A 14389-nucleotide genomic window follows, 5' to 3' on the forward strand; every position below is an offset into this window, starting at 1 on the left:
ACGACTTACTGAATGCACAGTGTCACTTTTAATGGTTCAAATGCTGCTTGTGTGCAATCTCCTGTCCATATTTATTCTGTTTTATTAGTTTTTATTTCATTTCATTTACCTTCCACATTGCCTATGTATTGCCTCTGTTGCATATGTTGTAATTTTTAATATAGTCTTGTTTTATATGTACACTTGATTTTGTTATTTAATGTTGTTGTTTTATTACTCATAGCTTTTTAAGAAAATGTATGTTCTTATTTTTTACGAGGAAGTATCTGGGTTGCCAATGAAATCACAATGTGAGGGATAGCCTCCTCAAACAGTTTTCATTTTTGACAGTTTAGTCAATATCTGTGCGATATTTCTGTCACTAAAATAGGAAGTGCTCTTTTCAGGTGCATTTTTACATTGATATTTTTACACAGTTACTATTGTAATGTTGAATACAACCCTTCCCTCTCTCCCGCCATGGTTGTTTTCTTATGTTTTTTTATTTTTTAGGTGGACAATAAGCACGGTGTCACCTTGTTTTAACCGGTTAAATTGACATTTTTTTAAATATGATTTCACTAGATATGATCTGTAATTTAACAAAACAGGGAAATCTGTAAAGGCATCCTTAATACACAGAATTTTTCTTTCAAATAATGGCAATGACTGGGACATTTCTAATATTTTTGCTTATTTAAATATTGTAAAACAAATCAAACTTTGTAAAAGAATTAATTAGTTATTATTATTGTTGTTATTATTTTCAGATTTTGGATGTGGTTAGTATGTTACAGTTTAGGCCTGTTTTTAATTTTCAACAGTCATCATGTCACTTGATACTTTTTTTTCCTGTGGTTTTACTAGATCTTACCTTTAATTTGATAAAAATTGGGGAAAATCTTTTGAAAACATCCTTAATGTACATATTTTTTTATTTTAAATAGCACTGAATATCTGTAAATTAATTATATTTTTGCTGATTGAAATACAGTAAAAAAAAAGTGAAACGTGGTAAAAGACGTGCAGTTAATTAAAATTCATAAAATAATGCTATTAAAAATAATACATTTTTCTGTGATTTTACTAGATATTATCTGTAATTAAACAAAACAGGAAAAATCTGTCAAAACATTTTAAAAATGTATTCGCCAATATTCAGTCCTTAATGTACCAAATATTTCTTTCAAATAATTGCAAATATCTGAAAACTAATTATGCTTTTGCTGATTAAAATACAGTAAAAAGAGTTAAACACTGTAAAAGAACAAAGTATTTGTAAAAATACAGATTGCTGATGAATAATTTGGCTTGTTTATTTACTGTCAACATGTAAATTCCTACTTTTTTTCTGTGATTTTACTAAACATTAAGTGTATTTTAACAAAACAAGGAAAATCTGTGAAATAGCAATCAATTGTTTAAAACATTGCTGTTAAATGAGCTGTTTCTCTTCACTCAAACAAAATAAACTCAAACAATTGCATAAACAAGAGTCTTTAAGGTGATTATGCATTTTAAAAATAAAATTGTTCAAATTAGATTTTCTTCAGTAGCTTTTTGGCTTCGTCAAGTTTTTGTTCATGTAGTAGTTTTGAACAAAATAATTAATTCAACTATAATGTGTGCAACAAGATATAAATATGTAAAGTTGTTCCAACTAGTTTTCCACATTCAAATTAAGGATTTGGTCAAACAAAAATACAATATTGCTCATTATTCTTGTGTCATTTTGTGTCTCATTTTTGTAATATTTTGTCTTGTTTTTTTTGTTTTGTGTCTTTTTTTTGTCTGACTTTCATCATTTGTCTCACATTTGTGTCGTTTTGTTTCTCAATTTTGTCATTTTGTGTTTCCTTTTCGCCTCGCTTGTGGTTTTTGTCTCATTTTTGTCATTTTGTGTTTTGCTTTGTCCGTTGTTTTGCGTAGCGTTTTTTGTCTCATTTGTCCATTTTTTTTGTCGCTTTGTAACTTCTTTGTCTCTTTCTTCTAACCATCACATATTCCTCACCAAACAGTTTTTAAAATCGCTTTTGCGATCATTTTATGATTTTGTTTGCATGTTCAGCAGCGTGGCAGCACTTTAAATCCCTCCCTGTCTCTGTTCATGTGAACACGGTGCCCATCAGTCCTGTCTCTGTCTGTTTAAGCACCTTGGAGAACTCCGCTCCGCAGCAGAGCGCAGCGCAGAATCGTGATTGTGCGTAAACTACGTCAAATCCGCACGGAAGAAGCAGAATGCTGCACCGACTGGAGCTGCCTTGTCTTCATCTTTTGTTTGGGGTTTCAGCTGACTCTGTTATGTTTCTGCCTGCGTCGCTTTATGCCTGAATCCTTTGGATATCAGATGCGTGATGAAGGCTACAGGGAGGATTTAGAGATATGCTGCGTTGCTCATTTTCATCCTTCGCTCGGTAAGATGATGTCTTGCGTAATTCTTGCACATTTTCTACACGGGGCTTGTTTTCCACACGCAGTGGAGCACCTGTTAGCTGTGTAGTTGTGTGCTACCGTGGCGTTAGGAAACGCTCATGTTGTTATTCTGTCTCCATGCTGTAGATCGGGTTTCACTGGATTGGCCGAGGCAGATGCCATTCAATACACTGTTCCTGCCTGCGTGGTATAAACAGCATGGACATCGCACATTCCAGAGGCTCTAAAAATATCTATTAAGGCCACAGGAGGGGGAGGACTGGTGTAGGGGGGGTTTATCCTGGGACGTCTCACTGTCGTGGTGAACTCGCACCACTTGAATTATCTTTTCCGGAGATTGACAATCGGTTATTGTAGCCACAGAGGAGAACTTGGCCCTATCCAAACATGCCCTCGAGTTACAACGTGAGATCCAGGGCGAGGGAGAGGAACAGCGTCCTGAGTAGACCTGAGTTCATGTCCCTCAACCATCAGCCCCTCCGCGGCGGCAGCAGCACCGGCGGCGGCGGCGGCGGCGGCGGCGGCGGAGGCTCCTCTGAGAGCCGAAGCAGCTCAAGACGACCGGGTCAAATCAAGCACCAAACAAGCCAGCAGAGCGAGGAACCTACCGACAGTGGCAGCAAGGACAGGAGAGAGTCCAACAAGATGCCAGAGGAAGACTGCATGCAGCTCAACCCTTCTTTCAAGGGAATTGCAATGAACTCCCTCCTCGCCATTGACATCTGCCTGTCCAAGCGCATGGGGGTGTGCGCCTACACGTCCTCCTCATGGGGAGGCTGCCGGTCCATGGTCGCTCTGCTGGCGCTCACAGGCCACGGCATCACGTGGATCATTGGCACTATCGTGTGTCTCACACGGAGCAACACTCTGGCTGGACAAGAGGTCCTAGTCAACCTGCTGCTCGGTAAATGCCACACAACACTCACCGGCCTCTCCAACGTGTAGCTCGGTGCCAAAAACGCACCATACGGGGGGGGGGTGTAAGAATGACCTACATCCACACTCCACTTCACTGTGTGTCTGTGTCAAGGGTTGACTTTTGCATTATTTTCCTGTCACTTGTCAAATCAGTCAGCTGTGCCAGATGCGCCACCAAGGCAGTCAAATGTGCTAAATACGTATAGTTTATACACAAAGGTTAAAAAAGTACAAATGGGCTTGCAACATCCAAAACTTTGATGAGGCATAGTTTTTTGAGTGGTTAATATGACTTTTGTTACTGTTTGCAGAGGGCAAGAATGAGCTCTTTAAACTGCCCTCCATAAAGTCTGATGAAACTGTTAGGAAAAGTCTCATAAGTGTATTACAAAGTGTAGAAAGTGATTATTATAATTTACAAATTACAGTGTGCTGATTGGCCCTCAGGGATGCAGAAGAAGATAAACAAATACAGACTTTGGAAAAGGAAAAAGTATTAGTTTTGTTTACTTTATGTATAGATAGATAGATAGATAGATAGATAGATAGATAGATAGATAGATAGATAGATAGATAGATAGATAGATAGATAGATAGATAGATAGATAGATAGATAGATAGATAGATAGATAGATAGATAGATAGATAGATAGATAGATAGATAGATAGATAGATAGATAGATAGATAGATAGATAGATACTTCATTCATCCCTTTTGGTAAATTCAAAGTATCCAGCAGCTCACATGTTACATTCAAGAAATATAAGGAAACCATATTTACAGTAAAGGTGCAAATTGTTGATAATTATCACAAAAAAAGTGCAAAATTGCCAGTATTTACAGTAAAAAAGATTATTCAAAAGTCTAATTACAGTGCAAAAATAGAACTAATAACAAGCATAAGCATAGAGGAGGTTGCTAGGTTCTGGTAGATGAGGATTTTTGGTTTTATGACACAGTTTAGTTGAGTAACTGGAGTGTGGTCATGTGCCGCTGCCCTTGACCGAGGTGTTGTGGCGCCTGATGACTGTGAGGACAAAGGATTGGCCTTTGTGAATCTTACTCATTATCATCATCTCATCTTCAGTTATAGCTGTCAGAGAGATGCTGATTTAACTCAGCCGTATCCTATTCAAATTTGTTTTGTGTGTTACTGTATGTTCGCGCACTATATTAGTGTTTGAGAATGAGAAATTATAAGGTACACGCCACTACATGTACCAATTCTATGCAATTTAGTACTGATAAACACAAAGCCTTGCTTCAGAGTTCAGTTTTTATTGCATTGCATTACACAACTGTTACTCACAGCCAAGTGGATTCACTAGAAAGCATGTTAACAGTATTTAAGAAGAATTTGCGCTCGAGGGGTCCATACATAAAAAAAAAATGTAGTTGTTGACTCAGTGTTCAGTAGTGTCTGTACTAACTGGAATAACAGCTGCACAGCACATTCAATAGATTTATTCCTGCAGTAAAGAGCAGAGACGATGTCATTTCTCAGAATGACTGGGGGGACCTGTGTGTGTTTATTTGTTCATGTGCGCACATAAACACACACAGTCTCGACACAAATGGAGGTTACTGACCAAAAAGCATGAATACAAATCTTCTGGCTCTAGCCACACTGAGCTCAGAGTGGAGGCCAGTAAATCTCTGGATTTGGGACACTGTTGTATTGTGTCTGGGACATTGTTTGGCACCAAATGCTTGTTCATTATTTGTTGGTGCAGGATCATTTCTAGTCTGTTTAGGTCTGTCAGGAGCCAAATCTACGACTATACTCAACCGTGGGCGGAGAATGAATATTTAATGGTGGCTGAAAGTATGTTTTGTTTCCGTTTTTCAGGAAATTAATCGGCCATGACTTGTCTGTCAGGGTTGGTTTGGTTCAGTCCACTGTTGCAACCACATGGAGTATGAGAGGCAGGAATATTTTCCATATAGAGTTTTGAAAACACAATTTAGTCACACAGTGAAGGGAGCTGTCAAAAAGACAACTAAACATGCCAGAAACCCAAAAAGTAGATGTTACTATGCAGAAGATGTTCCTATTGTTGTCAACTGGAGTCTCATTCAGTTTAGCTGAAAAGTGCAACTCCATTCAAAGTATAGAGGAGATATAAACAACTGCTGTAGGTGCTGCTAAACTGACATGGACCTGCTTGCATTAATCAACCTATTGAAGGGAGACCTTAAAGTCATGTTAAACATATGAGCAGTTGCATAACAAGACTATCCTCTCAATTACTCAAAAGTTCACAATTAGCATCCACTTTTGTGTAGTTTTACTACATTTATTTAGTCATATTTGTCATCTATCTTGTGTGAGTTGATGTTGTATGCTTTAATGTGTCAGTGGCTTCACTTCTTAAAGTCATAAAATGTCCAATACAACATTTGTCGCTATTAATTAGAGAGTGGCTCCTCAAGTATGCACATGTGATGTGCAAGCATGACGGTAATATGACTATCCCCAGTTGTACAGGGATGTTTGGTGCGCTCTGAACGCCCGTCTCTCAGAGCTGTGACTGAGGCCTGAATGCTTGGTGACGGGAACAAACAGACATGATCAGACCAGGCTCAGCCAGCTGTTGTCTTGAATTAATTTTTCATTATGCTGCTCGCTGGAACAGCTAGCTCATTATTTAGCATTGTGTTTCAGGAAGGTTACCTGAGTGCGCCTCTTTGCCTTTCGTGCTGGCTGCAAGAATTCAGCAGAAACTACAAGCCTTAACTGGACTGTTGTGATAGATGATGTGGTTGTACAGAAACCTGAAAGATGTGCAGCGCCTCAGTTTGCAACAGGAAACGTCTGTTATTAGCAACACTTTATTAGAACAGCGGCAAGAGCATCACTTTAAAAAATGACCGTATGCTCACCATTGAATACAGGACCGCAAACTCACCCAGTTCATTTTTTTCAGAATGATTTGCTGGCTGCTGTGAGTCAGCCAGGATGAGTGACAGCAGAAGCTCACAGGAGCCAAAGCAGAAAGCATTGTGCAGCTACTCCTTCATGCTACCTTGGTGCATTGAGAAACAATGAGCATTGTTGGGTTCCTTCACAATACAAGATGATCTATGGCAGCCTGACCAATTATCTGCCTACACCTGCTGCACTTCTTGGAACCGGAGTTTCCATTCTCGATATAGCAGGTTCCCCTTGAGCAGTAAATCAGCACCCAGGAGCCGACTGCTCAAAAGTAGCAACACTTCTTTGTGCGATCAATAACTGACCGACGTCTGACTTTAAGCGTGTTATTACACCGTGCACACCGTCTCTGTGCTGCCTGTCTTGACAATTTTTCACAGGCGAGAACACAGAAACACTCTTTTGTGAGTCTACAGTGACAGCGAGAAAAAATCCTCACTGGGCAGTAATACAACCTGCCAGCACACAGAATCTGCAGGGTAAAAGTGAGATTTGTTAAAGAAACAATGACGCCGTAATTTTCCACAAATATCCCCCACATTCCTGCGATGTGCTGATGATACCAAACACTAAGACAAATCGAGTCATCACCGTTGCTTTAGTCAGCTGAAGGGCAGCACAATCACACTTGTGCTTACAGCTGATAATATGATGCGTCACTGCCTGGCTCACCTTCTGCTTCAGTACTTCTGACATGTGGACTGCCAGAGGGCCCTGCAGCAAAGGCCCCAACTGTTCTTACTCACATCTCATTATCTGTTTTTACAAGCTTCCCCACCTCTCCTTTGGTGCTTCTTTTAAAAAGTCAGATTTCACCTCACTAGCTTGCATTTAAGCAGCTACAATGAAAGTTGAAATAATGGCCCCGATAGAACAGCAATGAGAAGCAGGACGGCGTAGCCAATATGTCAGACAGCTGACAATTATTTAGTGCAGGCTCGGTTGAGTGTGTGTGTGAAGATGGCAGACTTGAAGTGATGTTAAAGGTGGAAATGGTGGAGATATTTTTGGGAGAGCTATGGAGTTATAAAAGGCTTCTACAAATGTCTGGTATGTGGACCTCAGAGCAAATGCTGCTCAGTATTGTAGGCATTTATGGTTATTCTTGGTCACTGAGGTATCTGTTTACATATTTACAACAAGTTGTTCTCTGCTTTGTGTGAAGACTCACAAATTTAACACGAATGTTTGTTCTCAACCTTTTCTTAATAGCAAATAAACACTGTCCACTGAGCCCATCTATAAATTGATAGCAGTTGTACTAATCCTCTCTCTAAGCATCTCAGATTGGTTATTTAAATTATTTTGCGGCTTAAAGCTTTACAGCGTTTCACAAAAAAGACAAACATTTGTGCATAACTGTGTCCTTTTTTTCTTCCTTCCTAACCCACTAACAATCTCGCAATTCCTTACATTTTTCTGAGGTGTACGTAAAGTAATATGACTCACTGATAATACCTCTGTACTTCTTCTACCACTGTCATTACCCAGATTAAAGCACGTCACCACATTTTTATTTTCTTCCACAGCCCTCATCCTTGATGTCATGACCGTGGCCGGAGTCCAGAGGCTGGTGAAGCGGAGAGGACCCTGGGAGATGACGCCGGGCTTCCTGGACTGCGTCGCCATGGACACCTACTCCTTCCCCGCCGCTCACGCCAGCCGGGCCGCCATGGTCTCCAAGTTCCTGCTGTCCCACCTGGTCCTGGCGGTGCCGCTCCGCATCCTGCTGGTGCTGTGGGCCTTCCTGGTGGGCATGTCCCGGGTGCTGCTGGGGAAACACCACCTCACAGATATGGTGTGTGGGTTCGCGCTCGGCATGCTTCACTTTAGCCTCATGGAGTCCGTGTGGCTCTCGTCAAGCACCTGCCAGACTCTTATTTCCATAAGCACGCTCAGCTGGAGCCCCTTTTTCTGAGTTTTTGATATGCTAGCACCCAAGGCTTGTTTGATACTCTCACCTTGCACTATTGAGGACTTAGGTAGTTATTTTTGCAAGGGTCAGACGTTTTTATTGCAGGCTGCCTACAAAGAAGCAGTAACATTTGGATGCAGATGCTGACTTGCATGTAAAACCCAAAACAGGCAGGTCACAGAACCCTACAAGACCTTCATAAAGCTTCTCAGATTCTCCTGTTACACACCTTTACTGCTTCTTAGTTTCAATTAAACACTAAAAATAAAGAAAAAAATAAAGGGAACTGCAAACTATTTACAAATTTTCCTGAAATTATACACAGAAGGTTATGGTTTGAGATTTTTTAAAATGTTTTTGAAAAAGCAGGTACCATTTATCCATGATTTAACCTCTCTAACTTTCTCTTACTTCCTTTTCTTTACTTTCATCCTTTAAGATGGTGAAATACTGAAACCATGTTGAACACTGAAGGAGTTTGGTGTTAGGCTGTAGTATTGGGTGTAGTATTAAAAAATATATAAAGCTATTGCTGTTTGGATATCGTTCCTGATTGGCATGACTATTATACTTATATATTTCTGGAATTCTCTTTCTTTTATTGTATGTTTATTACATGTGAACTTACTTTCAGTGCAGCTGACTTCAGCTGTTTGTACACATTTGCATAGGATTTTTCTTACGTTGTCAAGTATATTTCCTTCAATGTGCCATTTGTGATTTTATGAGTTTAAATCCTTTTTTTTTTTTTATAGCTGATATTTCTCTTCAGCTCTTTCATTCGAGGCTCGTCAGGTCTGCACATTAGCCTAACAGCCGTTTATGGTTTGCCAATGACACCGATTCTGTGCCCCACTAAACAACTGAAGCGTGTCTGTGTGTGTGTGTGTGTGTGTGTGTGTGTGTGTGTGTGTGTGTGTGTGTGTACGTGTGTGTGTGTGCATGTGTACGTGTGTGTGCGCACGTCACCGCACAGCAAAAATATCTGTTTGAAATATCAGTTGTCAGGCCTTTTTTTTCCGAATGTGTTTTTTATAGAAATTTGAAATGAAACCTGCTGGGTTTCTTTGGCAAAAATATTTCTGTGCGCTGGTTTGGTACAGTTAAATATAGTTTTGTGGATATTAGTTAGTTTTGTTGTGTACAGGGATCTGTATATGATGTTTTTACTTTGTTGTTCCATCTCATTAATAAAACGAGGTGGACAGTCAGGAAAATGTGGCTGCCTCTGTGTGTTTCATTATTCCTAGTGGAAGTAGCTTGTTTTAATGTTCATTTTCTGGATAAATAGCAGCTGCTAGCAAGTGTGGGTGCTTGATATTGCTATTGCGTCAGTTCATCTACACTTTTCCGTGTATAATAGAAGATTTTGCAAATATTTTACATTCAAATTTGGGAAACTCTGTGTGTCATGTAGGCTGAGGAACAAATGATTTGATACAGTTTTATTAATAGTGCTTTTGAATCAGTAGACTCCAATAAGAAGTATAATTCCCTAGTTTTAAGACAGCTTTCCACAATAAGTTATTTTAATTCCTTCAAACATGGGCAAAACATGGTCAGCAAAACAATAAATAAGTGTGGGTGGTTTAAAGCAATGAAACAGCTCAGATATGATCATTATTCTCTGTCCATCAGCGGAACGCTTTAGGGGAAAAGTGTTCTGCTATGACAAGTTACAACATGCCAGAACGAACATACATGAACATGTCAAATCATCAGAGGCTTTCTGCTCAACCATCTCCAAATTGCTTCAAAGTTTTCTTTATTATAAACTATGAATATTTAAAATGGTACCTGAAATTTCAGTTAATATATCAATGGCTTTCCAAGATAAAAATAATAATAATTAAAATTTCCCATTGACACACTTTCAGCTTATTGTTTTGCACATTTAATTTGAATCTATGTTTGAATGACAATATCTCAGGAAGCATTTAAGATTAACATCTGAAATTGTCAGCTATTTTTCATCATGCAACTGATACAGAATCTGCCAATAGGAAGTACATCAGATAATCTATGATTATGACTGAGCTGAAATATGAAAATGAAATAAAGTGAGCATGTAAAGTCCTCTTTTAAGCACACATGTCCAAAATTTGATAATGCATAAGTCAATGAGTGACATTTTCTGAATTATATGTAGTTGAATGTCACAATAACACCAAATGAATCATATAGACTACTTCTTCAATGTGAAATACACAAAAACGTATAGAGAATTACTTTATTTGAACTGCTTGAGTAGTTGTGACAAGTTGTACCACTAAATGTTTATAGATAGCCCAATCCAAGTAGAACAGAGTTCTTGAGTCGCAGACTCTGAATCAAAGGCATGATAAGAAATAACAGTGAAAACATCAGGCTTTTATCTTAAAAAGTCCTGAAATTTCAATGTGTAATGTATTATAAATCATTTTCAGGCTAATCAGAGACGATCGAGCAGAAATTATTCTTAAAATCGGAGGATTTGAGATGGAATGACCCAAATCAATCATAACACTTTTCTCTCCGTTTTAAATAATTTAAATTAGATTACATAAATACCTCATTGCACTGGAAAAATAAGTTCACATGAAGCAGAACTGCAGCCCACAGCATGCAAAGTAGGAGTACACTGAACATAAAACTTGAGTTGTTTGTTATCAGCAGACAGTATTTCAGTGTTAATATCACCTCTTTATAATCTTATAATATATAATCTTATCTGCATTAATATCATTTTAAACAAACTTGTTTGCTTGACACAGTTATCTTCCTGGCTGCAAACATAAATGTGCTGCTGCAACATTATTCTCTGGCTATCTTCAAGACCGTATGCCCTCAGAGCTTTTAACACTGCTTTCCTGTCACTCTACTCTTACATCAGAAAATCTGACAGGAAATAACACCAGTGAACCACTGTGTGCTCCGAAACAGTTCAAATAGCAGGAACAGAAACTGCTTTAAAAAAAAAAAAAAAGACTCCGGCAGAGTCAGAGGAAATAGCGTTCCAACTCTTCAGCTAAAGTTTTAGCAGACAGAAATCCTTGTGTTACCTGGTGTACTGTCATTAAAAATAAGTTCTTAACTGACTAAGGAACATTTGGACCAAATGTGTCTGAATTTCATCAAGCATCAAAGACAGAAATTGTGGAAAATGTTGAATGAAGAAGGTCCAAGTTTAAAATGCTGTTCAAGAGAGGGATTATTTTTGTCAGTAGCAAGATCAAACATGAAACATTTGTACCACTTGATTCTGCAAACACAGATATTTAACTCAGTCACATGGTTCCTTCATCTAATACTGCATTACACAGAAAGATACAGTGTCACGCAACAAAAGCTGAGTTATACGGATTTGAGAAATAAGGAACAAACAACCATGAAAATAAAATGTTGGCCAATTTAATTTTACCTAAAGGATGATTCTTCTGCTCATTAGTGCCACCATCAGGACAAAGTTTCCAAATGAACACAAAAAAATATAAATAGCTAATAGACAGTATCTGCAAAAACATACAAGGAGACCGAAGTGTCCTTGTGACTAGGAAGAAAGTGGCCATAAAATCACATCACATCACATCACATCACATCACATCACATCACATCACATCACATCACATCACATCACATCACATCACATCACATCACATCACATCACATCACATCAAATCAAATATCATGTCATGTGATGATAACATCATGTCATAATTCTATAATATATCATTATCATATAATGATATATGTCATATTCCAATCATATTATCATATTATAGTCATATCATTATCATGTCATATCATACCATATCATAACCATATCATCTATTATATCATAATAATACCATGTCATGTCATGTTATGTCATAATCATATATCGTGTCATATCATAATCTAATCATATCATATCATAACACACATCATTATCATATCCTTATCATATCACATCATAAAATTGTCATATCATATATCATATCTCAGATCCAGAAGCTGTAAAAACAGACATAATCATTTAATTTTCTACTTGTCATTGGTCCTTGACCTATTCATGTGCTTAAAATCAAGATATTTTATCAATATCACTTTATTCTACGTGTCTCTTTTAATTGTTTCCCCCCCAAAAATGAACATAAAGGACCATTTGCACTTACTGGATATAAAAAGATAAAATATTTGGTGCTCGTTGGCAGAAGCAAGAAACTATTAGTGGCTCAGCTCAGACCAACAGTCAAAGAATGTAGGGACTTTTTGGCTAAACTGGGTGGAATTGCAGGCAGTGTTTACACACAGGAGATAGGAGACAAGTATGGAAATAAATCAAAAATGTAAGTAGTAAAATATCTATAGTATGTAGAATTACAAGCTAATAAAAGCTCTTTGAGACATTTGCAGCGTCATTAGAACAAAATTGGTTAGACATGTGCTCCCTCTAGTGGAATCTGCTAGACCACAGTTGAGCTCTCCAGGAAATAGTCTGTGAAAAACACTGGCAATGCTATATGGAGAGCTTTTATTCTTTGTTGACAGTTACCCTACAATGGCTTATTTGGTGATTTACAAAAAGATTCAAAATGAAAAAACCCTAAAATACAAGCTTCTGTTATATAATGAGCAGTTACAATCACATCTGAATAACTTGTGTCACTGTTTCACTCAATCTTTATCTAATATAATTTTGACCTCTTGTAGTATGTCACATGTAATGGTGATTTTGAAAGGTACAAATGCAAATATTTTAGCATTTTACTGTCTTTAATAATAGGTAGATAAATAAGTTACAATAAGAAGATGAACTGAAAGCTGGACTAAAACATGGATTGCTTTTTTTATTATTAGATAGTAGCTACCTTTGTTTTTTGCCAGTTGAGGTCAGCAGGAGGCTTAAATTATTGTTTAAAGCTGCAGTAACATATGCTCTAAATATGTTATAAATTCAGTTAAACTCAGGACAGGCATTTTATTTTCTAAAGTATAACTCAGCTCAAACACTGGAGTCCCACATCAGCAGATTTGCATGATGTGGGTGGAGGGAATCTTCAATTTTTCATCTTGAATCCTGGTTTGTGGAAATTTTTTATGTTGTATCACAGGCAGGACGAAACGAAGGCAAGACAGTTATGGACTATGAGCAATAAATGTGTTTGACTATTTTAAATTAAGATTTTTTTCAAATATCTTAATAAAAATAATCTTTGATTGACCTTTGTGGTAAGTAAATGAATATTTTTAGAAGATAAAACAAAAAGCAATGAGTTTTTCACCCGATTTACATGTGTTTTAATGTGCTTTATAGTACCAACATTTTAATAAAATGATTTTTAATAAAGGAAAAATGCATGTAATGCATGATTCTAGAGTTTCATAGTGAATACACTTTGATTCTACCATATCTAGAGAAAACAGTGTCTTAAAAAAAGAACAGCCAGTGTGATCTTTAATTTTTGAGTTACTTTGCACAACAGAAAAGGAGATAATCTTAAATATTAGAGAATCACGTAAAGTTGGCCGTGTTAGTTAACCCTCTGAACCCCCAAACTCACCACTGGGTTTGAAAAGCATGTTACCTTTTAAAAATCACCAATACTACGCCATTTATTAAAGCCAAAAACTTATCAAACAAAAAAAAAAAACTATTGTATATTCAACTTTCTGATGGCCCTGAATCAATTATAGGTGATGTGTAGTTTCATCAGGAAAATCAACTAAATCTTTTAGACATATACAGTCTATGTTAAGAACGTTGTATGGTGAGGAGAAGGATTTTAAATTCTATGCAGGGAGCCGATGAAGAGAAACTAATATGGTTAAAATTTGATCTGTTTTGCTGGTTCATGTCAGAGGTCTGGCTGCAGCATTTTGAATAAGCTCGAGGTTTTATTGGGACATGCTGATAATAAGGACTTGCAGCATAGACGTAACAAATGCATGCATCACCCTTTGACAAAATGCTCCTAATTTTGACAATACTGCCCAAAGAAAGAAGAAGACGACCAACTCAGAGACCTGATTTGTGTGTGTAATTAAATGTAAATATGCCTGTGATATTAAGGTGTATTTTTAGCCTGACATTTTTATTGCAGTCTTTGATTACACAGTCATAAAATGAAGCAAACAAGTGTGGAAAATGCAGTAGTGAGGTGGTTTCTGCAATTGCAGTAATCAACCAGGAGGGGGCGGGACCTGCCTCTTTTGCCGTCCGACGTCTGGCGATGACGTATGACGCAGC

The 14389-nt window shown here is 37.7% G+C and overlaps 1 protein-coding gene across 1 annotated transcript; it reads left to right on the forward strand.

Annotated features, from left to right (window-relative positions):
* Positions 1-2145: 2145 nt before the first annotated feature.
* Positions 2146-9398, forward strand: LOC111577477 (inactive phospholipid phosphatase 7). The gene is made up of 3 exons (XM_023283780.3): positions 2146-2393; positions 2539-3316; positions 7796-9398. Exons 2-3 carry the CDS (start codon positions 2800-2802, stop codon positions 8182-8184), a joined length of 906 nt encoding a protein of 301 aa, XP_023139548.2. The 5' UTR covers positions 2146-2393; positions 2539-2799; the 3' UTR covers positions 8185-9398.
* The last annotated feature ends 4991 nt before the right edge of the window (positions 9399-14389 follow it).

This window comes from Amphiprion ocellaris, chromosome 17 (assembly GCF_022539595.1).
Source record: "Amphiprion ocellaris isolate individual 3 ecotype Okinawa chromosome 17, ASM2253959v1, whole genome shotgun sequence".
NCBI classification, from domain to species: domain Eukaryota; kingdom Metazoa; phylum Chordata; class Actinopteri; family Pomacentridae; genus Amphiprion; species Amphiprion ocellaris.